This window comes from Diplotaxodon limnothrissa, linkage group LG14, assembly GCF_057381915.1.
Source record: "Diplotaxodon limnothrissa isolate DT_005_m linkage group LG14, D_limnothrissa_male_GT1.1, whole genome shotgun sequence".
In the NCBI taxonomy this organism is placed as follows: Eukaryota; Metazoa; Chordata; class Actinopteri; order Cichliformes; family Cichlidae; genus Diplotaxodon; species Diplotaxodon limnothrissa.
The window spans coordinates 19,226,008-19,250,042 of record NC_140609.1 but is presented as its reverse complement, the minus strand read 5'-3'; the positions used below and the strand labels follow the sequence as shown (position 1 = coordinate 19,250,042).

The following is a 24,035-nucleotide window of genomic DNA, read 5'->3' as shown; positions in this document are numbered from 1 at the left end:
ACTTAGTGATGGTCTGCTTGTAGCGATGGTGTTAAAAGGTTTACCAGAAACATTTAAACCTTTTTCCGTTCACATTATGCAAAGTGAATCAGAAATCAAGTTTGCGGAATTTAAAACGAAACTCCGCAGCTATGAGGACACTGAGAAAATGCGCTTAATGGAACAAGAGGATAACATCATGAAGGCGAGAGTGCAACCCAGCGTGAGACCCGCAGCAGCTGCTAATGACCACAGGAGAGACATGTCAGACATAGTCTGTTTTAAGTGTGGCCAACGGGGACACAAGGCCAGAGCATGCCGCTACAGACAGTGGTGCGGTCACTGTAGGAGCAACACCCATCGAGAATCGACTTGCAGGAGACGACAACGCAATGATGAAGCACGCACAGCCTCGGAGGAGGGCGACAACGCAGAGAGTGACGACACCTATGTCTTCCGGATGAGCGATGACTACGCGGCACCTCAACAGCCACAAGACATCAGGACCAAAGGCCTAATGGTGGATACTGGCGCAACATCACACATCCTGAATGATAAAACAGCGTTCAAGAAATTTAATGACGACTTCCAGCCGGGAACGCACTGTGTGGAATTAGCTGATGGCACCAGGTGTAAAGGAGTGGCTGAAGGCAGAGGAGATGCAGAGGTGTGCTTGATTGACAGCAGAGGGAGACAGTGTAAAACAACACTAAAAGACGCCCTATGCATTCCCTCATTTCCACAGAATATCTTCTCTGTGAGAGCGGCCACCACGAACGGAGCCACTATCATCTTTAAGAAAGGAAGGAACGTTCTTCAACACAGAGACGGTACAAAGTTTCACATCCATGAGCACAACAGACTTTATTACCTTGAGACTGTAAGTGAGTACGATGATAAGTGTAATAATTGTTTTGATGTGCAGACATGGCATGAAATTTTGGGACATTGCAATCATAGTGACATTCTGAAGCTACAAAATGTGGTTGAAGGTATGAAAATCAAAGGGAAAACTGACAAAGAAAGTTTGAACTGTGAGGTGTGTATTCAGGGAAAATTTGTCCAGACTAGGAATAGAAACCCTGACAGGAGAGCTGAGAAACCTCTCGAGCTGGTACATACGGATCTAGCAGGGCCGATAGATCCAGAATCACGAGATGGACACAGATATGCATTATTGTTTACCGATGACTTTTCCGGTGCAGTATTTGTATATTTTCTCAAAAACAAAAGTGAAACAATGCAAGCAACTGAAATCTTTTTGGCCGATACAGCCCCACTCGGGAAGGTAAAGTGTATCAGGTCAGACAACGGCACAGAGTTCATGGCAAAGAGTTACCAGGTATTGTTAAACAAACATGGAATAAGACATGAAACTTCAGCCCCATATTCCCCTCACCAGAATGGTACAGCGGAACGTGGCTGGAGAACACTTTTTGATATGGGGAGGTGCATGCTTATTGAGAGTGCCATACCAAAGGAATTATGGATGTATGCAGTTCAAACAGCGGCTATCGTGAGAAAAAGATGCTTTAACAACCGGACAGGGCAGACACCTTACTTTTTACTGACTGGGCGGAAGCCCAATCTATCCAGAATGCGAAAGTTTGGGTGTGAGTGTTATGCTTACAAGCAAAACAAGGGTAAGCTGGATTCTAAGTGTACAAAAGGGATTTTTGTAGGCTACGACAAAAACAGTCCAGCATACAAGGTTTATTTCCCAGACAGCGCCAAAGTGCAAAAGTTTAGGCTGGTTAAGTTTGTAACCAAACACAATGAGGAAAAGCAAACACAAACTGATACGACATCTGAGGATGAAGACATACAGGTGAGGGAGAGACCAAACGTGAACAGGGAAAGCCCCAGTACCAGTTCACAGGAACCAGATACTGACAACCAACCAGAAGTGAACAGTCAGATGCCACTTAGTGATGAGACTGAAAACTCCAGAAGGTATCCTTCTAGAACAAGAAAGAAACCAGATTATCTAAATGAATATGAGTCAGGAGAAGACATTGATGATCAAGTGCTGACTAACATAGACTACTGTTACAGACTGATAAGTAACTCACCCGTGACATTCAGTGAAGCTGCAAGGTCACCCAACTCTAGAGAGTGGAAAGCAGCTATGGATGAAGAAATGCAATCCTTAAAAGAGAACAACACCTTTACCCTAACAATCTTACCTGAGGGAAAGAAAGCAGTGGGGGGTAGATGGGTATATGTGAAGAAAAACAGTGGTGATGGATCAGAAAAATATAAAGCACGGTACGTAGCTAAAGGTTACAACCAGTGTTTTGGGATAGACTATGATGAAACTTTTTCTCAGACTGCTAACCTGACAAGCATAAGAGTATTGATGCAGTGTGCAATACAAGAAAACCTGATTTTGCATCAGATGGATGTAAAAACCGCATACTTGCATGCACCAATAGATTTTGAAGTGTATGTTGAGCAGCCAGAAGGCTATGAAGTAAAAGGAAAAACAGATGAGAAACTGGTCTACAAGCTGGAAAAGTCACTTTATGGGCTTAAACAGTCAGGCCGAAACTGGAACAGGACATTACATGACTATTTGATAGAGAATGGTTTCATGCAGAGTCCTGTGGATCATTGTGTTTACACAAGGAAAACAGGAAAAGAAAAAGTGATCATGATCATATGGGTTGATGATATTATTATTGCAGCCAGTGATGAAAGGGTTTTGAAAACTGTGAAGGAAATGCTAACTGCAAGATTCAAAATGAAAGATATGGGGAAACTCAAACATTTTCTTGGTATTGATTTTGAGCAAACCCAAGATTGTGTAAAAATGTTACAAGAGAGATATGTAGAAAACATACTGGAAAGATTTCAAATGCAAGACTGTAAACCAAGATCAACTCCTTGTGAACAAAGGTTGAACTACAATGATGATGCTGAGAAAATGAACAATGTCAGAATGTACAGAGAGGCAGTAGGTAGCCTTATTTACTTGACCTCTTGCACACGACCAGATTTGAGTTTTGTTGTAAGTAAGCTGTCACAGCACTTCAAAGAACCAGCTGTGGAACATTGGACTACTGTGAAACATGTTCTAAGGTATTTGAAACAATCAAAGGACAAGACATTGTGCTACAGGAAAAGTGACAAAGATTTGAGAGTACAAGGTCACAGTGACTCAGACTGGGCTGCGGATGTGACTGACAGGAGGAGTACTACAGGTTACTGCGTAAGCCTGAATGAAGGAGGTACTTTGGTGTCATGGCGAACAAAGAAGCAGCCAACTGTTGCCTTGTCAACTTGTGAAGCAGAGTACATAGCTTTGGCAGCAACAACACAAGAATGTTTGTACTTGACACAACTATTGCAAAGCATGTATGAGCATCAAAAGAGACCGCCAAAGATTTTTGAGGACAATCAAGGGACCATTGCATTGGCAAAGAATCCTGTTAACAGACAGAGGTGTAAGCATATCGATATCAAATATCATTTTGTGAGATCAACAGTTAATGCTGGAAATTTGATATTGGAGTATTGTCCGACAGGTCTGATGGTGGCCGATGTTATGACAAAGCCAGCAACAAAGGGGAAGTTATTGAAGTTTGAGAAATATATGTTTGGAGTGTAAACAAATAGTAAAGAAAAACTGTTTCTTTTGGAATGCATGTAAAGCTGACAACGTGAGTGCAAGTGGGGGTGTTGAGCTAGTTAATAGGTATGCCCTCGTTGTCATCTGTTGTGATTTTATTTTGAAAGGATGCTTCCTGTTATGCTGCAGAGTGCACGTGAGAGTTCAATAATAAAAACTAAGTGTTGTTCCGGTGAAAAGCCGATGCCCCACGTGTGATTATTCCTCCGTCTAGACAATATAAGTATCTTCAATATTCATGCAGATTCCGCTGGAAGACCCGTCTCTGCTAACAGGAACTCAGGAACTGACCTCCCAGCCCATTGTTCCTTCAGTGGTGCTGGTTTCAGTCATTATGCAAATGTACTGTCAATAAGGTTGGGGAAACCTGCAGTCAGGTGAGACTGAAGAAGTCACTTTGATGAGTGATGAAACGTTTCTCTCACTGAAAACGCTACAACCAGATAAGTATTTTAGTTATAAAACAAAATTTTGACTGCAATAATTATAGCTGCTCAAATTTTGTATCATAAAAATTTTATTCAAATCAGTGACAATCAAGCAGAAAAGGTTCTACAAATTGCCCAATTTGAGATGGAATGACTTACAGTAGTTATTTTTCAGTTAACATGTAAATAATTCCATGTAATATCTTACTTATTTCCACATATGTAGTTATGAAACCTTTTACATGTTTGAATTTGAGGGTTTCTGCTAGTGTCAAGTGTTTTTCGTACCCCGATATTTGAGGTTGTTGTTAAGACTGCTTTCATCCTTCATGGATTTTTGAGTTGAATCATAACTTTGACTGTGTTAACTATATAAGACACTTTCTTTAATGTTTATTCTGGAAGTTACATTTAATTTAAACAGACTTTCATTTGACTATTCAATAGTAATATTATTCAAACTGAATTAACATGAAAGACTAGATTTTTGTAGTTGAGTTTTTATACTTTAATTTTTCATTTTTTTTAAAGAACTACACAAAGACAAACATGAAATGTATGACATTGCAGACTGTATTTCTGCTATTTGTCCCTCTTTTCAAATACTGTTTTTAATTAGATATTATCTCTATCACAAACAATATGTGAAGCAAGATATTATGTGCCATTATAACCAGTAACCAGTTACATTAAAATATTACAAAATCCAAACGTGGTCAGAGAGAAAACAGAAGTCTCTTTGAATCAGTTCCTCGTTCCTTTTGGAGAGTTAGCGGACTGGAGAAGTTCATCTTTGTACCTATGAACCAAGAACATTATTTTAATGCTAATAGGAACATCTTAATAGTTAGTTAAATTTTAATTGCATTATTAATTTGATTACTTATGCACAGTTTTCCAGTCATACAGTTTTTTTTTTATAGTGAGGTGTTTTCATTTTGTTTTCTTGTTTCTTTTCCTAAGGGAATGGTTTGAAAATCACTTGTCAGCATTGTCAGCTAACAGTGAATACTCTTGGTATTATAGTAGATATTTAGTTAGGCTTAAGATCTCTGTGTTTGAAAGCAGACAGGCAGCATAAATAGTGCTTTAAACTGGTCCAATTTATGTTGTGAAATTGTTACATGGTGGAGGAATGTGTTTTTCTTATGTGTATGGGTGGTGGGTGAGGTGGGCAGAATCGTCACCGCATACCACTGTTTTGATGACAGGTAACAGCTAGCCTGAAGCACCTTCCGGTTTAGTTCTTCCTGTTGTTTGCATCATCGAATTAAAAATAAAGAGCAACACCCCCCCCCCCCCCCCCCCCCCAACACACACACACACACACACACACACAGATGTCTCTCTGTAAATGCGGTTGTCTGTTGCAGCACAACCACATTTCTTTATATCACGATAAAAACATATAAACAAAATTAATAAAGAATTTCAATGTGACAGCATCCAGGTTGCTATCCTTAGTCTTAAGGTTTTCGTGTCAGTGTGCAGTAATGTGTTGCTGAACAGCAAGTGATCAAGCTGCTTAAATAAATGCACGGTAGGAGCTTACCTCTAAAGCCCAACATGTGTGTCAGATGTCAGATGGTTTACTGCCGTCCCCGTTTGTAAATATTAAAGGCCAAAGTGTTCACACAGCACAGACTCAACTGATATGTCACCTCTATCTGATATTCTCCACTTACTTGTTGAGATGTGGGTGGAGCTTTTTTCGCAGCCTTAGCTCTGAGAACACAGTCATCAGGACCTGAACCCTGCGTTTAAAAGTCTTGGTACAGAAGACTGTAGGGTGGCTACAGAGGGAAACCTGGGAAAATGTTCTTATAGTCTTTATGTGTTAAACAAGTAACAAAGTATGAATTTCATCACCAGAAAGGGGGAGAGAAAAGTAAGGAACAGTCTTTCTGAAAGAGCTGCTACAGTAGCTGTCTTTACTTTATCAATGTTATGAGAACAATTCTGATTTATCTATTTATTTGTTTACAACGGTAAACACAAATTTCAAATACCAATGTACAATACAAATATATAACAATTCTAATTATATAATTAAAACAAATGATAACGCACACATAATGTTGTCTGGTCGTTCCATACATTTTTATACATCATGTGTTTGTATTCAAATTTTGCTATATTATCATTATTATTATTATAACAATATCTCAAATTATCAGTTTTTGATTTTATTTATTAAGATGAACAAGTCACCTTTCCAGGCACTGATTTCTCCACCTCACTGCTGGTCTTACCCAGTGCAATAGCCAGAGGCGCATCAAGCAATCAGCAGCCAGACGCCTGCTGGAGGGAGATTAATGTCAGCAAAGGGCCTGTGGGTGGCTTCTTAGCTACAACAGGTAGAATTTTTTTTTATTAAATTATTAAATATTTGGTGTATTTAAATATTTATAATATTTAATACCTACCAGATAAACCAGTGCATAAAAACCACTGCACAAAAAAATAACTGACACACACGCACAGCCTTCCCCTTTATTTTTTTCTACCTTCAGTGGCCCTATGCTACTATAGTAGCATATATCCAAAAGTTTAATGTTATTAAAAAAAAAAAGCAAAAATGCATTCAGATCACAATTCTGATTGCAAAGCTGCCAGACAGGATTTAAAAAATAAATAATGAAATAGAATAAAAGTCACAAATCAAGGTTTTACTTGCTGATTATTGATTTTTATTATTGTAAAAACAGAACTGCCATAATCCACCTGCATACAGTTTCTCTTGTTTAACTTCTCGATGTATTCATAGAATTACAGTACTTGTCAGTACGTGGAGATTTTGCACCGATAACTAATAACTGACTAAGTAAATTAAAAAATGCCGCAACTTGGACAGTAGTGGGAGATGTGTTTGTTGTTTGTTTTGGAGTGTCCCTTTCTCTGCACGACATTTTTGAACCAAAGTATTAAAATGAATCACAAAGGTGATATACTAAAATTAGTGGCAGACAACAACCATTCATCAGGTAAGCAGGCATGACTGTAATATCATTTGTATGTGACACGAACGCCACAAGAAAGGTAGTGTTATACCTGTTGCTCAGTCTGTGGCTTTTTGGCAGAGTCAGTGATCACAGTGTTGTCTTTAGTGTAGCCATTGCCCTTGTTGTTAGGTTTCAAAAATGACAGTTTAGTTGGTTAGTCATTAAATAGACGCTCTCATGATTCATCGAGTGACACCTCTGACTAATCAATTTGTGGCACGCAGTCTGTTGATGTCACATTTTCTACTTGCATGGATCGCTTGGAACCCCGGCTGAGGAGGTACTAAAAAACTATCCACTACCAGATACTATCACTTAATGGAAAAGGCTAAAAACAGAGTTGAGCCGTGCTGACCCAAATCAAGTAGGTACTATTGGAAAAGGGTTCATAAGAAATCCCTCAGAGTCCCAGAGCTTCTTTCATCACGCTGCAACCCAACAGTAAATTTGCAGCTTCCACACACTCTGTCACCCATGGTGCTGAAAACACAAAACAAAGAAAGACAGCTGAGTGTGGCATCAACCAGTGTTAAAAAGCACTTTAGCACTTTCATAAGGGTTACTACCATTCTGAGCACGGAGCCATGAGGCAGCCTTCATAGCCAGAAGATCCCACTCATTCTTTGAATCCATCTTTAAACCATGAAGCCAGATCAGAGCCAGAATGGTAGCCCAAATTTCCTTGTTGGCCTAATTCACCAAATCAAACAAAATCAAATGATATAGACAGAACACAATCCTTCACATGGAAAATGCTACCCAATGATTATGATCTTGTTTCCTACCACTTTGAAAACATAAATAATCTGAAAGAAGGCACTGAAATACTTTGACTGATAATAAATATTTTTTGCTCCATTTGCTCCCTTCAATGTAATTTGTTTATGTTATAGTTGTATCCATCTTTATGTTATGCTCATCTGAAGTAGGTCATAGTGGCAGCAGACTAATCCATATATTTTCCAGTTCCTTCTGGGAGATCCAAGTGCATTCCAGGACCAGACAAGGAATATAATTTCTCCAGCAGATTCCCGGGGTCTCTTCCCTTTTGGTCATGCTCTAAATATTCACAAAGGAAGGCGCCCAGGAAGCATCCTTACAGATGGCTAAATTACCTCGACCTACTCTGTCTGAGATGGAGGAACAGCAGTTCTAGTTCAAGATTTGTCTACATGTCAGAGCTTCTCACCCCATCTATAAGACTGAGCCCTACGGAGCAAACTTAATTCAGCCGCGTGTGCAGTCATGACCTTATTCTATGGTCATTACACATATTTCATGATCATAGGTGAGGGCTGGGATGTAAATGGACTGGATAATTGAAAGATTCACGTTTTGGCTCACATTTCTCTTAACCACAAGAATCCAGGAAATATCCCACCACTTTCCAACAAAGAATCATGACTTCAGACTTGGAGGTGCTGACTCTCATACCAACCATTTCAAACTGTGACAAATTGCTCCAGTGGATACTGTCACAAGCTGGCCCATGGCAAATGACAGAGGGAAGACAAGACAGATTGTGTTGCTAATCATTACTTTATTCAAAAAAAGGAAATAACAAGCATGGGATATGAGAAGTGAAAAGTATCAGTGGTTGAATGGAATAGATGTGTGCTAATGTAACACAGAAGGTCACGCTCCAATGAAGCATACAGAACCACATATATCACTTAATTGCGACAGATTATGTTGGTTGAGATATATATATATATGTATGTATATATATATATATATATATATATATATATATATATATATATATATATATATATATATATATATATATATATATATATATATATATGATGATATATATATATATATATATATATGATGATATATATATATATACATCATTCTCATATATATATATATATATGTGTGTATATATATATATATATGTGTGTATATATATATATATATATAAAAAAAAACACCCAGCACGCCCCTGCGGGCGGTTTATCCTTCAAGCTCGGGTCCTCTACCAGAGGCCTGGGAGCTTGAGGGTCCTGCGCAGTATCTTAGCTGTTCCCAGGACTGCGCTCTTCTGGACAGAGATCTCCGATGTTGTTCCTGGGATCTGCTGGAGCCACTCGCCTAGCTTGGGAGTCACCGCACCTAGTGCTCCGATTACCACGGGGACCACCGTTACCTTCACCCTCCACATCCTCTCGAGCTCTTCTCTGAGCCCTTGGTATTTCTCCAGCTTCTCGTGTTCCTTCTTCCTGATATTGCTGTCATTCGGAACCGCTACATCGATCACTACGGCCCTCTTCTTCTGTTTGTCTACCACCACTATGTCCGGTTGGTTAGCCACCACCATTTTGTCCGTCTGTATCTGGAAGTCCCACAGGATCTTAGCTCGGTCATTCTCCACCACCCTTGGGGGCATGTCCCATTTTGACCTCGGGACTTCCAGGTTATACTCGGCACAGATGTTCCTGTACACTATGCCGGCCACTTGGTTATGGCGTTCCATGTATGCCTTGCCTGCTAGCATCTTGCACCCTGCTGTTATGTGCTGGATTGTCTCTGGGGCATCTTTACACAGCCTGCACCTGGGGTCTTGCCTGGTGTGATAGACCCCAGCCTCTATGGATCTTGTGCTCAGAGCTTGTTCTTGTGCTGCCATGATTAGTGCCTCTGTGCTGTCTTTCAGTCCAGCTTTGTCCAGCCACTGGTAGGATTTCTGGATATCAGCCACCTCCTCTATCTGCCGGTGGTACATACCGTGCAGGGGCCTGTCCTTCCATGATGGTTCCTCGTCTCCCTCCTCTTTCTTGGGTTTCTGCTGCCTGAGGTATTCACTGAGCACTCGGTCAGTTGGGGCCATCTTCCTAATGTATTCTTGGATGTTCGTTGTTTCATCCTGGACTGTGGTGCTGACACTCACCAGTCCCCGGCCCCCTTCCTTCCGCTTAGCGTACAGCCTCAGGGTGCTGGACTTGGGGTGAAACCCTCCATGCATGGTAAGGAGCAGGAATAATATATATATATATATATATATATATATATATATATATATATATATATATATATATATATATATATATATATATATATATACATACATATATATATATATATATATATATATATATATATATATATATATATATATATATACATACATATATATATATATGTATATATATATATATATATATGAGAATGATGTATATATATATATATATCATCATATATATATATATCTATATATATATATATATATATATATATATATATATATATATATATATATATATATATATATATATATATATATATATATATATTATTTGCAAAAAAACAGATGTTATTCTGAGATTCCCAAAGCAGATGTCCTTCTTGAAATTTTAGAATAGGATCGAAAACAACAGGCAACCTTCCTGCTCCTCCTCCTGTTCAATGATTGGACGGAACATCTTTTCAAAATACCCTGAATTAAGTTTTCCCTGGGAGGCTAAGCAGCATAATACCCCAATAATTTCTTATAATAATAATAAAATGAGAACCACCACCCTGGACTGCCACTCCACAGGCACTGTCCCAACATTAAAAGCGCATATAGGTAACCCTTCCTCCTGCTTCTCAACAATCCTGGTGACCGTCTGCAAGTGTAACCGGTGAGACTTACCCCAAGTGTTCAGGCTCTCCTTCCTTCATATGGAACGTTTTGCTTGGGTTTTAGAGTTCCTCAACATGCCTTTTCCTCCACGGGACAGCAGTTCTCCTCCCCAACTAAACATGGCTTGGGCCAAACCCAGCTTTTCCCTCCTGAGTACTGAGATAGCTTGACAGACCTTCTTTGATGCCTGCCAAAAGTCCTCCTCCATAGCTTCTCTGAACTCATCCCACACCCAGGTTTTTGCTTGAAGTTCTGTTCAACTGTTGAAGCCACCCCATTTGGCCCCACAATACCTGCTTCGGGAGTATCCCTGGGCCAACCCAGTCTAGAAAGCCTACTCCTTAACCTTTACAGCCTCTCTCATTACTCTTGCATCCCGTGGGAGGTCCAAAACCTCCCTCTTTACCCATTTAGGTTTTCTAGGACTGTCTAGCAGTCCTCCCTGCCATCTAGTCCGACTCACCATTAGGCGGTCAGTTGACAGCATTGCTCTCCACCAAAGTGTGCAAGACATACTGCCTCTGATCAGATACAAAAACAAAACCAACCACTGACCTTTTGCTCTGGCACAAAGTACACTTACAATCAACCTTACACTAAAACATATTGTTTGGTTGGCCAACCTGTACCTAGTACAGAAGTCCAATAACAAAACATCATTCTCATTTAGAGCAAACAGGCCATTCCCCCCAATCACTCCTTTCACAATGTCTCCAGGTACAGTCCCTTCCATGACGGCACCCAAAAACTTTGTGTTATATATGAACATTTTTAATTAGGTTTCATACTATGAAATCTTATATTATCACTTTATATAATGATTTAAATTTACAGCAACCCACCAATACTGGCTTTGACTTCTCCACCTCCTCGTTCGTCTTTCCCAGTGCAGTAGGCAGAGCTGGATCAAGCAACCACTTGCCAGTTGCCTCCTGGAGGGAGACTAACTGCAGCAAAGGATCTCTGGTTTGCTGCTCAGACACAGAAGCTGAAAAACCAAAGATGAAACAAAAGCTGGACCTGATTATAATTATTCTACATGTGAAGACATAAAAAGTCTACAATATAAAGCAATCCATAAACCACCATAAACTTTGAAACATTTGTAATATATTTAAATGCCTCATTCAAGTTTTTGTTGACTATATTTTCATATTATTGTTTTCTTTTTCCTGATCCACTAGCACACACTACACATACATGTGATGAGCCAACTACAACTGTCTGACATTCTGTAAATGATGGAAGCTGATAGTTTATTGGATTTATCTACTTACATCTAACATTACCTTCAGACACAGATTTTAGAGCACCATCAGCCACCGTCTTACAAGATTTCCAAAAGTCACTTAGTATCTTCTTCATCTGAGTAAATACCCCTGTCTTGCTGTCAGACTTATTTCTAGGTTTGTAGCTACAAGCTGGTGAGAGAACAGATAAACAAAACCCTGATATAGATCAATTTACTGTTATTAAATGCATAATACATCGGATTTTGGTGTTTTGATACAAGCTTCCTTTAAAATGATGAACATTTGATTAAGTTCATTCCTCCACAATAAACAGAAATCCACATCCATGACCATGGGCAACAATGCCTGTCTAAAACAAGGCAAATAAAAGCCCTCCAATTCCACGTAATGTGGGGGTCTTAACTAAGTAAACTGTCACCCAGTGTAATGGTTTGTAACTTGTAATGTAGGACAATTTCTTTGGAAAGGTTATTTTTTTCATTGTTCTGTTTTTCTTTTCTTTTTTAAAAGATGTGTCACAACACTAAAAACACTTTTTCACTTCAAGGTTTTAAAATAAATAGTAAATGTTTCTGACATGAGAATTAAGAAATGAAACTACTAAAAACTGGATTTTTATGGTAATAAAATGATTCACCTTAAGTACTACTTAACATGGGCAAATTGTTAATGACTACAAAGGAAAAGGCAAATGTCAACTGTTCCACAAAAAGGCGGTAGTTATTTCAGTGTTTACAGCCATGTATTCATAAAAACAAAAAACAAAAACACTTTCTATAGCATTTAGCTTTTAAATTTAACTTTAGCACAGGGCATGTCTTCTGATTGAGATAAGTAAGTTAAACATAATTTTAGAATAACTGAAACGTTTGTGTCTTCAAGACTTCAACTTAATAACTATAATGCTATACTATAATAATATAAGATTGTTGAAATACCTGAAAATATTTAAATGTGTGGCTTTTTACACTGTTTAATGACTAATTTCAAAGGCACAAGTTCTTTAGCAGGATTTAAAATATCACAAAAAAGAATTAACTTTTCATGTTAAAGTTGCAAAAAAGTTAAACAGTAACTGTGCTACAGAAATGTTTTGTTCAGTGTTTACAGGCAGTCACTCTAATTACAGAACATAAACACACATCTGTGTTTCTGTTTTATTTAGAATTTTTGCTCACTTTCATAATCCTGATCAAGAGGCAGTGCGCAATCCATGTAATCTGTGGAAAACAAAGAAGGTAAAGAGATTAAGCTAAGCTTCATGCCATGAATCGCAACAATCCATTTAAAACTTAAAAACTTAAAATAAATAAGCTTGTTAAATGTTCAAAATTGTAAAAAAAAAAAAAGAAAAAAAAGTGAACATTTTAACACACTGTGATTCCTTACAACAGTGCAACTTTTTTCCACAGGATTTAATGTGTCGCAAAGATTTATAGGGGCAACATTTTATATGTAAATTGCAAATGAATAGCATAGTATTTGTATCACAAAGAAATGTTGGTTTGTTCAGTGTTTACCAGCATTTAGAGAAGAAAAACAAACCAAAACAAACCAACAAAAAGGTTAGCTTTTTGCCTACCACCAGATTCCTGATCAGCATCCATGTAACCTATGGCAAGAAAGGAAGGTTCTTTGAGATATATAAAAGAGGGTAGGGGAAGACATAACTAAAAATCTCATAATGAATCATAAAAATCAGTTTAAAAGGTATTTATAATAAAAATTTTAAATGTGGGGCTTTTACACACAGTGATTCATAACTCATTCCAAGTGTGTATGTTCTTCAGTAATATTTAAAATATCACAAAAATGTAGAGGAACAGCGTTTTGTTTGTTTTGTTTGTTTTTAAGTCCCAAACAAGTTAAATAGCATTTATTTTTTCATGTGTTTCCAGGCAGTTATGTTGTTCTTTTATAGAAAATCATGTGTTGTTCTTTCTCATTCAGCTTTTTGTTTTTTTATTCTTAAATAATAGATCAGGTCAATCAAGGCAAGAAAAAAAAAAAGAAACTCCAATGACTACAGTCTCATTCAGCAGGATATGGATCCCTGAGTCCAGAGTCCATCATGACCACTTTGCAAATCCACCACCTTCATAGTTTATATTGTTACAAAAACAAACAAACATAAAAACAAAAAATCACTATCGGCCAATGGCCACTCCAGCTGTGCAGTCAGCTGGTGGGTAACGGGCATCTCCAAAAACGTTAGAACACTTTTGCAAATATGTGGTGTCGTTATCAATCGAGCGAGAGGGGCTGTTATTGTGTGTGTATATGGATAATAGCAAAGAAGAAGAATTTTGTTCGCTCAAATTTAGTTTTTCTTCGCTCAAAATAAATTTCTCCTCAAAATGCAACACTTGTACTTGCAAATTTTTTTTAACATGTGCTCAGAACAATGGCACAAAAATAATTACATAGACCTGTCGTTGGCCTCCAAACCCTCTGTGACAAATTTTTGTGCGTGTCTTCAGAGAACCGTCAAGTTTTGTAAACAGTGTTGTAAATACTCTTTTCCACTAAATAAGCACTAAAGCAGAAGGGATGAACTGCCTAATTGTTTTCTTTACCTTTTCTCTTGTTCATTAAATTAGGGAGTTAGGGTAGTGGTTGTCTTTTATTTGGCTTTTGTTTCATGCAGGGTTTAGGTAGCAGCTTCTTTTGGAATAGCTTGTTTTGTTTATTATTTTAGCCTTTGTTCACCCCAGAGTTAGCACTGTTAGTTTTGGTAGCAATAAAACTCCACCTTGAGGGTTAACCCTTATGTTGTGCTTCTGTTCCCCGAGACTGGGATGTAAGACCAGATACCCCAGTATACCATCCGGGAACTGGACTGTCAGGACTGTTTTATAGGAAATGGGGGACCAACACAATATTAGGTAGGGAGTAATAATGTTATGAGTTATCTATCAATCTATCTATGACTCCCTTGTAGAAGTAGTCCAAGAACACTTTAGCATGAAACGACTGTAATCTGCAGTAACTAAAGAAGGTTTTTCCAGGCACAAAACGAAGGGAGAAGTGACAACATTACAACTAAATTTTGTACCACCAATGGCAATGATCAGTTTAGCCTGTTCTTATAATAAAAAGGTTATTAAAATATCAAAATAGTGTGATTATTTATTTATTTTTTTATGATTCATATGCCATTACAAGGCTGCAGGTTCTTCAGTAATATTACCATAATTTAGAGGAACAGCTTTTCACAATAAAGCTGCAAACCAGTTAAATACCGACTGTCCCACAGGAATATTGGTTCGGTCAGTGTTTACAGGCAGTTATTCCATTTATAGAAATCTATTTATGAATGTTGTGCTATAATTAGCCGTTTACTTACCTTCACAATTCTGATAAGGATTCAGGGTGCAACCAACGTAATCTGTTGCAATTAAGAAAGGCATTTTCAGATCCAAAAGCGAGAAGTTAAAGACATTACGCTAAGCCTCATACTATGAATCACAGCAATCAGTTTAAAATGTATTTACAATAATAAGCTTGTTAAAATGTTCAAAATGTCAAAAACGTTTTTCTTTTCACACACTGTGATTTATAACTCATTACAACAGTGCAACTTTCAGTAAGATTTAAAGTATCACAAAAATGTATAGTAACAATTCTTTTCATTAATGTTGCAAATGGGTTCAGCAGTAACTGTGCCACAGAAATGTTGGTTTGTTCAGTGTTCACCAGCATTTAGAGAAATAAAAATCAAACAAAACTTAGCTTGCCATAAGATTCCTGATCAGCATACATGTAACCCATGGTAAGAACAGAAGGCTCTTGGAGATCTAAAAGAGAGGGGAGGTAAAGAAATTATAAAGAAATCTAAAACTAAAATCATGACAACAGTTTAAAATGTATTCATAAAAATGTTCAAAGTGTTATAAATCACTGTTTTTTTTTATGCACAATGATTCATAACCAAAGGTACAAGTTTTTCAGTAATATTTAAAATATCAAAAGTTTAGAGAAACAATATCTGTTGTATTTAGCTACTTGCTTACCTTCATAATCCTGGTAAGGACTCAGAGTGCAATCAACGTAATCTGTAGCAAGAAAAGAAGGCATTTTTAGATCCTAAAGATGGACGGTAAACACATTAAGTTAAACATCATACCATCAATCATAACAGTCGGTTGTAAAATGTACGAATAAAATGAAGCTGATTAAAATGTCAACAAAGTGGGGCTTTTTGCAAACTGTGATTTAATAAGTGCCATTTAACAATATTTAAAATATCACAAAAAGTTATAGAAACAGTGTATAAAAACATGTTTCATATTTCAGTTCCAATCATGTTAACTTTGCAACAGAATTATTGGTTTATTCAGTGTTTACAGGCTAGTTAATGGTTAATGTTTTCATAGATCAGGTCCATTGAATCTTTTTTAATGGTTAGATGGATGTTTGGATATCATGACTTCCACCTCTTCTTAAAGTCAGTAAAGAGTTCTTTTTACTGATGGCATGAAGTTGACTTTTATGCGAGTTGTACAATCTTGGGTTGATATTGTTACAGCATCACCTTGATCACAAACTACGCTACCATCAAACTAAAAAAAACCATAACATTCAATGAGATAGTAAAACAGGTACAATAGAGACATAAAATGATCTATATGACATAAAACATACCTCGCGGGCTGACCCATGTTTAGAGGCTGAAATGAGCAATGTACAGATACTTTTAAGAAACCTTTAACATTCCCGGCTTCAACTTGCCATGCTCATGCTTCAAAATGGGTGTGCATCTCATAGATCCTACATGAGAATTTCTAAAATAAATGTCCTATTGACAGAAAATATGCGTAATGCAAAATAAAATACATTAACTAAAATTATGGCAGTAAAACATTTAGCATCAAACAACTGATGTTTTTCAACATTTTATAATTTGAGTAATTAGAAGGTCCTGGATCACAGAGATTGTGAGGATTGTTGCTCTATTGCCTGTTTATATTGTGACAAATTCTTTTTCCATAGCACGGACAGTATTGTGTTAATTTATATTTCTGACCCCCCAAAAAATGTGTGAGTAGATATCTGTTAAGATCTCAGATGTCAATCCTGGGATCTCCTGGAGCAAGTCAACCAGTTTGGAAGTCACTTCCAAATGCTCCAGTTACCACTGGGACCACTGTTGTCTTCAACCTCCAAATCTTCTAAAGCTCCTCTCTCAGCCATTTGTATTTCTCGACTTTCTTGAGTTTCCTTCTGCCTGATTTTGCTATTGATTGGTATAGCTACATCTATCACTATGGCTGGTTTTCCTCTTCTTTTCTAGCACTACTAGGTCTGATTGGTTAGCCATCACCAAGTGAGTTTGTCCATCTGTATCTGGTCCCACAGGATCTTAGTCTGGTCTCTCTCAACCACCCATTTTGAACTCAACTTCCAGGCCATACTCGGCGCAGATATTCCTCTATACTATGCCGGCAACTTGGTTATGGTCTTCCTTGTAAGCCCCGCCTGCTAGCATCTTAAACCCTGCAATTACGTGCTGGAAGGTCTCAGGGAAAACTTTGCATAACCTACACCTGGGGTCTTGCCTGGTGTGGTAGACTCCAGCCATTATGAATCTTGTGTTGCCATGATTAGTCTTTCAGTTCAGTTTTGTCCAGCCACTGTTCGGATTTCTCGATATCAGTCACTTCTTCTATCTGTCAGTGCTACTTGCCCTGCATGGACCTATACTTCCATGATGGTTCCTCTTTTTCCTCCTTTTCTTTCTCAGGTTTCTGCTGCCTGGAGTATTCCCTATGTACGTGATCAGTTGTGGTCATCTTCCTGATATACTCATGGCTCTTTTTTCTTTTTTTCATCCTGGATAGTGGTTCTGACACTCACCAGTCCTTGGCCCGCTTCCTTTCGCTTAGCGAAAAGTTTCAGGATGCTGGACTTGGGCTGAAACCCCATGCATGATAAGGAGCTTTCTTGCAGGTGTTGATTCCCAGATCTTGTTCTTCTCATTTAGCATACTCCTCAGGACTTGCCTTACCCTCGGTGTCTTCTAGAGGCCTCTTGATGGTTCCCATTTGCCTGTGAGATTCCAAAGTAGTTTCTGGCAGTTCAATCGTGTCCGTTCTGACTACCCTCTCTGTCTTTGTTACCATCCGACTACACGTCACCAGTCGGAATGACATTTGGATGTCATTGCTGTTTTATATGTTTTTCATTCATCTATTTAGTCCCTTGTTCAGTCTGCCCTCTCTGCAAACCCATTCAGCTGCCTCCTGAATGGGCCCCACAGTATATAGACCTCTAGCTGGCCATCCTTTATTTGGTACACTGTCAGTGTTGACCAATGGGTTTTTCCCCCCTTAATATTTTGGTTTTTAGTTTAATGAGCTTGTTTTCAAGTCATCTTATAAAACTATTTTTAATCACTGCACTCCCTTTATTCGTGCACCGTAATTTTGATCTTCAGAGTTGTGGGTGAAAGTTTTAGTTCTTGCTTTTAAAAACTCACCGTGTTTTAAAATATTTTTGTGCAGAAGAGGTCCTTGAATCGCCTCGCCATTGTTATTGAAGACAGCAATGAAGGCAGTCAGTGAACTGCTTATTCCCGATTGGACACTGAGCTGCACCACCTTCTCCTTCACTTTTGTGTCTTGCCATCCTCTGTGTTCTCCCTCCTCCAGGGAACGAATCAGAGTCCGAGCACCCAACTTGTGGACTGTTAATCTGTAAAGAAGTACGGACATATTTTTACTACAGCTGTTTACCAGTGACTTCTCTGTTTTTTATTATATTGTATGCTTTCTAAGGTCAAACATAGATGGAGATAAACCCATTGCTTTATATAAGAATCACAGTGATAACATGAATGGTGACAAATGCTCACACCAAGAGAAAATCTCCTAGTGGAAATCTCAGTCCACAGAACAGAAGCTCATGGTGGCATTTCAAGTGAAAACAGATAAAACGATATAATTATTTTCCACTCGTTGCACTGTGCAGTATATGGACAGGAGGCCTCTATTATGACCTAAATTCAACATGCGAGCCTTTTATTAAACTGAAGGTGAAACTGATGAAATGTGGAACATAAAGTTCAAAAGGAAACGGAAAGCTATAAACTACCGAAACCTAAACTGGGAACTAATACTTACAGTAAGAAGCACTGGAGCTAAGAGACAGGAAGGGAAAGTGAGCCGATGTTCTGACAAAGGACAAAAATAGACTGAGGCAATAGATACGTTCCAAAAGTTAATTTTGCTTTGGAGGGTTCTTAACTGAGAGACATGACTGAAATATCGGCAAAGCGACCATAATAAGAGCTGCTCAATTCTGTAAGTACTAAGGAATGGCGCTTCAATGCTTCTTTTATTGCTTCCTTGAGCAGAGGATACACTGGACCATCCTTTACAGAAAGGGAGGAGAAAATGCTCTCCCATAATTCACTGTGAGGACCATCCGACCATTCATGAAAATAAACATAATAAACACAGCTGCGCACCAACATTTGCTAATGGCACAGCAATAAGTGGAACAATAAGTGGGGTTCACCTCTAAACAGTCAGCGTGAGGACAGAGGGAGGAGTTTTAGGACAGAGACAAAGTTTTGGCACTGCAATAAGAGCTTTAAGCATCTATGCAAAGTCCCGATTACACACTAGTTCTGATAACATCTTCCCTCCTGAAAATAGACTCCAGTATCCGGTATCCAGTAAGGGTCCTGGCTAGACCCCCATGTTAAAACAAAGCCCGGGGATGGAGCGGCTACGTCTGCAGCCTGTCCGCAGCTCAAACACAAGTATTTCACTACATGTTGTACTGTGTATGGAACAAATAAAATTTGAATTTATAAGTTATTTATGACCTCATTGACGTGATTGTCAAGGTCAAGTAAAAGAGGTTAGAAATAGAACATGGGAGGGATTAACTGGATAGTGTCATATGTTTCACACTTAGCAACTTTAAGTCTAAAGTCATGATCCACAGAACAGTGCTGTTTATATCAAAACTCTGTTTTACCCAGTGTCCTCTGCAGGTCTGAGACTGAAGTGCAGCTGGTTCTCAGAGGGATGACCTGCCAGGCTGTACTTCACCGTCACACAGCCCTCTGCTGCCTCTGAGCTCTGACACAAAACCACAGGGTCAGAAGTCACGTTAATTACTGTCATCAAATATCTAAACAACAACATGAGAGGCTGCTGCTCCTACCTGTCCACTGAGCTGGGCATAAATCAGTGACCTTTGACCTGGAAAAAGTGCAGTGATTGGTGGAGAGAGGACAGTGACAGACACTTCCTTTGGTAAATCCCATATGACTGAGATGTCGACCACAGCCGGCTGCAGAGCAAATCGCAGCGACTGCATCGCCTGAAAAATAAAGAAAAACTCTCCAAATATACACAAACAGCTGGAACAGACATTTTACTCACTGCAGGTCTGATCTCAAATATGGATCTGCTGCTGCTGCTGCTGCTGCGATGTTTAGCTTGACTTCTAATTGTGTTAAATATCTTACTTTTGCTTGCATCCTGTCAGTGTCTGTGATGAACTGAGCGTGACCTCCTCCTTCTTTGGCCATCCCATTGATGAGAGCAGAGCTGGCCCCTTCCCCAATCCCAAAAGAGAAACACCTGCAATACAACAGTTTTCTTTAAGTACATAGAGGACATGTTGGACATTCTGTAATTGTGTAGACGTACTTGTGTTTTTGTGGTTTCACCTGTGAGAATCTGAGTTCCTCTTCACCAGATCTATCACTTCTTTGGTGTCCCACACCTCTCCATCAGTAAAGACAAACAGCTAGAGAGGAGAGTTGGCACATAAGGGCAGAACATCAGACCCAGAAACACACAGCTTGTTCTGAGAGCTGAGTTAGGTTCAGAAACACAAATGTTTTAATGGTAATGTGCAAAGAACAATGTACGGTTAATATGAACTCAAAATATGGTACTTAAGAAGATGGAAGAAGGGTAGTATGATAATGTCACAGAGGTAAGAGACATATGTACAACATGTTTATATTATTCAGCTATTATTCAGTTTTTTCAAGTCAGTGAAATGTCTTCTGAAGTCAAACATACTGTGTGTGTGTGTTAGATAGTTGAGTTTGGACTCTTTTGGGGGGCGCTCAAGGAAATTTCCATCAGAGCACTCTGGCAGGGCGTGGCTGGCGGTGCCACAGCAGCGAAGGTGGACACATCTGCGTGGCATCGCAATCACGCCTGCCCAGCTTAAGCGCGGTGTGAAGTCCTGTTGTATTGTTGTTGTGTACGTGTGGCTGGCAGCTGGGAAGCTGAGCCGAGTTGTACAAAAAGCAACCGTTTAATAAAGTAAGATGTTTCAGAATGCAGAATCGTGGTCGCATCATGCCTCATTCTTGCCACAGTGGTGCAGAAACCAGGAAGCGTAAGCAGAAAGAACTCCGGTACTGGATTGACTGCAGCACACAAAGGATTGCGAATCTGGCAGCTCTAATCCAGTTCTGACCGACACCACCAACACCCCCACCAGGTTCCCCAGCGGCAGGCATGCAGCAGGGTGCGAACAACCAAGATGCAGCCTGCTGCCACACCCATCCCTGCTCCTCGGGCGGGAGCGGCTAGTGCGGTGTCTGCGCTCATATCGCCCCCACGGAGGAGAGCCACAGAGCAACTACTGTGTCCTCAAACTTCTCAGCCGAGAGCAGTGGAGGAGCCACGTGGGGAAGCTGCTCCAGCCAGAGGTGGAAGAGGTGCACAAGGGTCCATTTTACAGGATTCATACCAATCTAAACATGGTGAACAGGATGGCTGTCATTACATTCATGTGAGGGAATACAAATCTATTATCCACTCGTGAAATTGGGGTATATAATGCTGAGTCTGCATCATAAAGGGAGGGTTTGTATGAATTAATATAAAACAACGCTATTACCAGTTTGCTTCAACGGGTGGATTAGATAGAAATCTCTGATTAGTCACTCTGAATAGATCATCGTACCAGTTAGGCTGCTTTAGAAGGTAACAGTTGATGACATTTGCAAAAGCATATTTCATTAATATTAATCACAAGAAACTGTATGGATGAAATTATGTTTGGGAGCTGAGCTCCCTCTGAAAGTTTGAACCTAACCTGGTGTGTTACCTGTCGAGGCTGATTGGGAATGCAGGGCTGGCTGTAAATATGTTTGAGGGGCTGCAGCATCTCTGTTCCTCCGAGATTAGCTTCCATCTGCACAACTGTATTTAGAGCCTCCTCCATGGTCTGCTGGCTGTACTCCACACTCTTACTGCCATCACACAAATACCAATACAAACATGCACGTATTTCATGTCAAGGACAAAAGGACCTTTGTTGGGCTGGGAGAGACTCACGGGAAGATGTGTTCATATCTGGACCCAAAACTGTAAATATTGAAATAGCAGCCCATTGGTAAGCTCTTCAACAGGAGCAGCAGAGTATCCTTAAGAGAACATTGAAAATATAGTGAGGCCACTGTGTGAGAGGAACAATTTGAAACTAAAGAGTTTATGAATAAGTATATTATGGATACCCTGGCACTGCTGATGCGAGAATTACTCATACTTCCAGATCGATCCATTAACAACACAAACTCTCCACATGAAGCCACTGAAGACGTCACAGACTGGGGAAACTCAGGGTACAGACTCACCATCACCACTGAATCAGCCATCAGAGAGCCTGAAAAATAACAGACAGAAAAAAGTTTATATAAATTTGCTTTTCAGTGGTTTTTTCATACATATTCAAACTTTTGAGTGAAAGAATGGGGATATTAAAAATCTGTCTTTGAAAACCAACTACTCCTATCATTTCCACTCACCCGGCTCAGCAGAGGCCTGTCCTGCCTCCACCACAGCGGTGGGCTGGTGGACGTCTTTGTAATAAATCAGCAGTTCAACATCTCTGTCAAACTTGTGTCCTGCAGCCAGCTTGACCTGCACACCACAAACACATTCATATTTAGTTCTCAGTTATAAGTACAGAGCAGACACAGCAGCACTCTACCTACCGTGGCCTGGGTTTGATCAGTGTTGAGGTCCTGGAGAGGGTCCAGGGAACAGTTGGACTCTACTTTAGAGATTGGACGAGGAGAGGACACTCGGGCAGAGAAAGACAGACTGTAGGGCACCAGAGAGGCTGGAACAGAAGTCACCTGAACACCTTCACTACCTGTACACAACATCAGGTTAGAAATGCTGTGAACAATAAGGCATTAAATATTAAAGCTTCTAAAAACATCTGGTCCAATTAAAGGTTTCAGGGAAATTAGGTACAAGGCTGGCACAAGTCTTTTACATTTTTTCTAATCTGATAAATATGTTTGACAGTCACAGTGTTATGTGGTATCTTTTCTTCGAGAAAATAAAGTTGAACTTTGATGCTTTTTCTGCCATATATTGTGTTCTGTCACTGTTGTGAGGTTGGTTCAAGACCTAATATGGTTTAACCATTTCTGGTCCAAGTATTTTGAAGTGTTCCTACCCTGAGGCTGGTATCGAGGGTTGAGCACAGCAGGCAGACAGAACCTCAGACCATCATCAGCCTGCACAGACAGCTCAGTCACATACTCTAACCTGATGGAGGCGCTCTCTCCTGGAGGCAGACTGCCCACACTCAGAGAGAATATATCTGGACTCTGATCACTCTCCTCCAATAGGAAGGCCTGCTGACCAGAGCTCAGAGCATCATCATACTCCTCACGAGCCTGAAGGACAGGTGACACATGTCAGTGACATTCACTGTGTTTATAAGTAATATTAAAATTAACAATAATCAGGTTATATTTACTGTCCAGCTCACCTTCTGTTTCTCCTTCACCTCAGCTACAATCTGTGTCTGTCCGATCTTAGCACTGAAATGACAGACAGCAGCATCTCCAGGCAGAGGGAAGACAAAAACAGCCTCTAATGGTTTGTTCTCCTTATTCTCGTAGTTCAGGGTGGAGACCACTGCAGCCACATGGTCCCTCACCTCCAGCTCCACCTCAATGCTCTTCAGAGGAACTAAAAGAAAAACATAAACATCCAAACAACTGTTTTTGATTAACTTCAAAATTTGTTTAGTCTCCTGCCCATTTTGGATTTTCATCAACTTTTTACCTGGTTCCTTTTGGGCAGTTAGCAGACCACAGGCTCTCACCAT

The 24,035-nt window shown here is 39.4% G+C and overlaps 1 protein-coding gene across 1 annotated transcript; it reads right to left on the bottom strand.

The window, feature by feature from the left end:
- Positions 1 to 7,440: 7,440 nt before the first annotated feature.
- Positions 7,441 to 24,035, bottom strand: LOC146618731 (von Willebrand factor A domain-containing protein 5A-like). Its single transcript, XM_085370109.1, has 23 exons — positions 23,993 to 24,035; positions 23,694 to 23,896; positions 23,376 to 23,598; positions 22,903 to 23,063; positions 22,714 to 22,828; positions 22,423 to 22,571; positions 22,244 to 22,332; positions 22,014 to 22,158; positions 20,611 to 20,690; positions 20,407 to 20,521; positions 20,100 to 20,258; positions 19,911 to 20,014; positions 18,403 to 18,617; positions 16,569 to 16,594; positions 15,938 to 16,010; positions 15,648 to 15,721; positions 15,271 to 15,370; positions 13,507 to 13,536; positions 13,103 to 13,144; positions 11,961 to 12,092; positions 11,514 to 11,659; positions 7,607 to 7,730; positions 7,441 to 7,520 (listed from the first exon to the last, which is right to left on the bottom strand). The coding sequence occupies exons 1-23, from the start codon at positions 24,033 to 24,035 to the stop codon at positions 7,441 to 7,443; spliced, it is 2,628 nt and encodes an 875-aa protein (XP_085226235.1).

Coding starts and splice junctions, on each gene's coding strand:
- LOC146618731 (XM_085370109.1), bottom strand. CDS start 24,035: ATGGTGAGAGCCTGTGGTCTGCTAACTGCCCAAAAGGAACCAG. Junction 22,572..22,713: donor ACAGGCCTCTGCTGAGCCGG/GTGAGTGGAAAT, acceptor GTTATTTTTCAG/GCTCTCTGATGGCTGATTCA. Junction 22,333..22,422: donor CTCGCATCAGCAGTGCCAGG/GTATCCATAATA, acceptor TGTTCTCTTAAG/GATACTCTGCTGCTCCTGTT.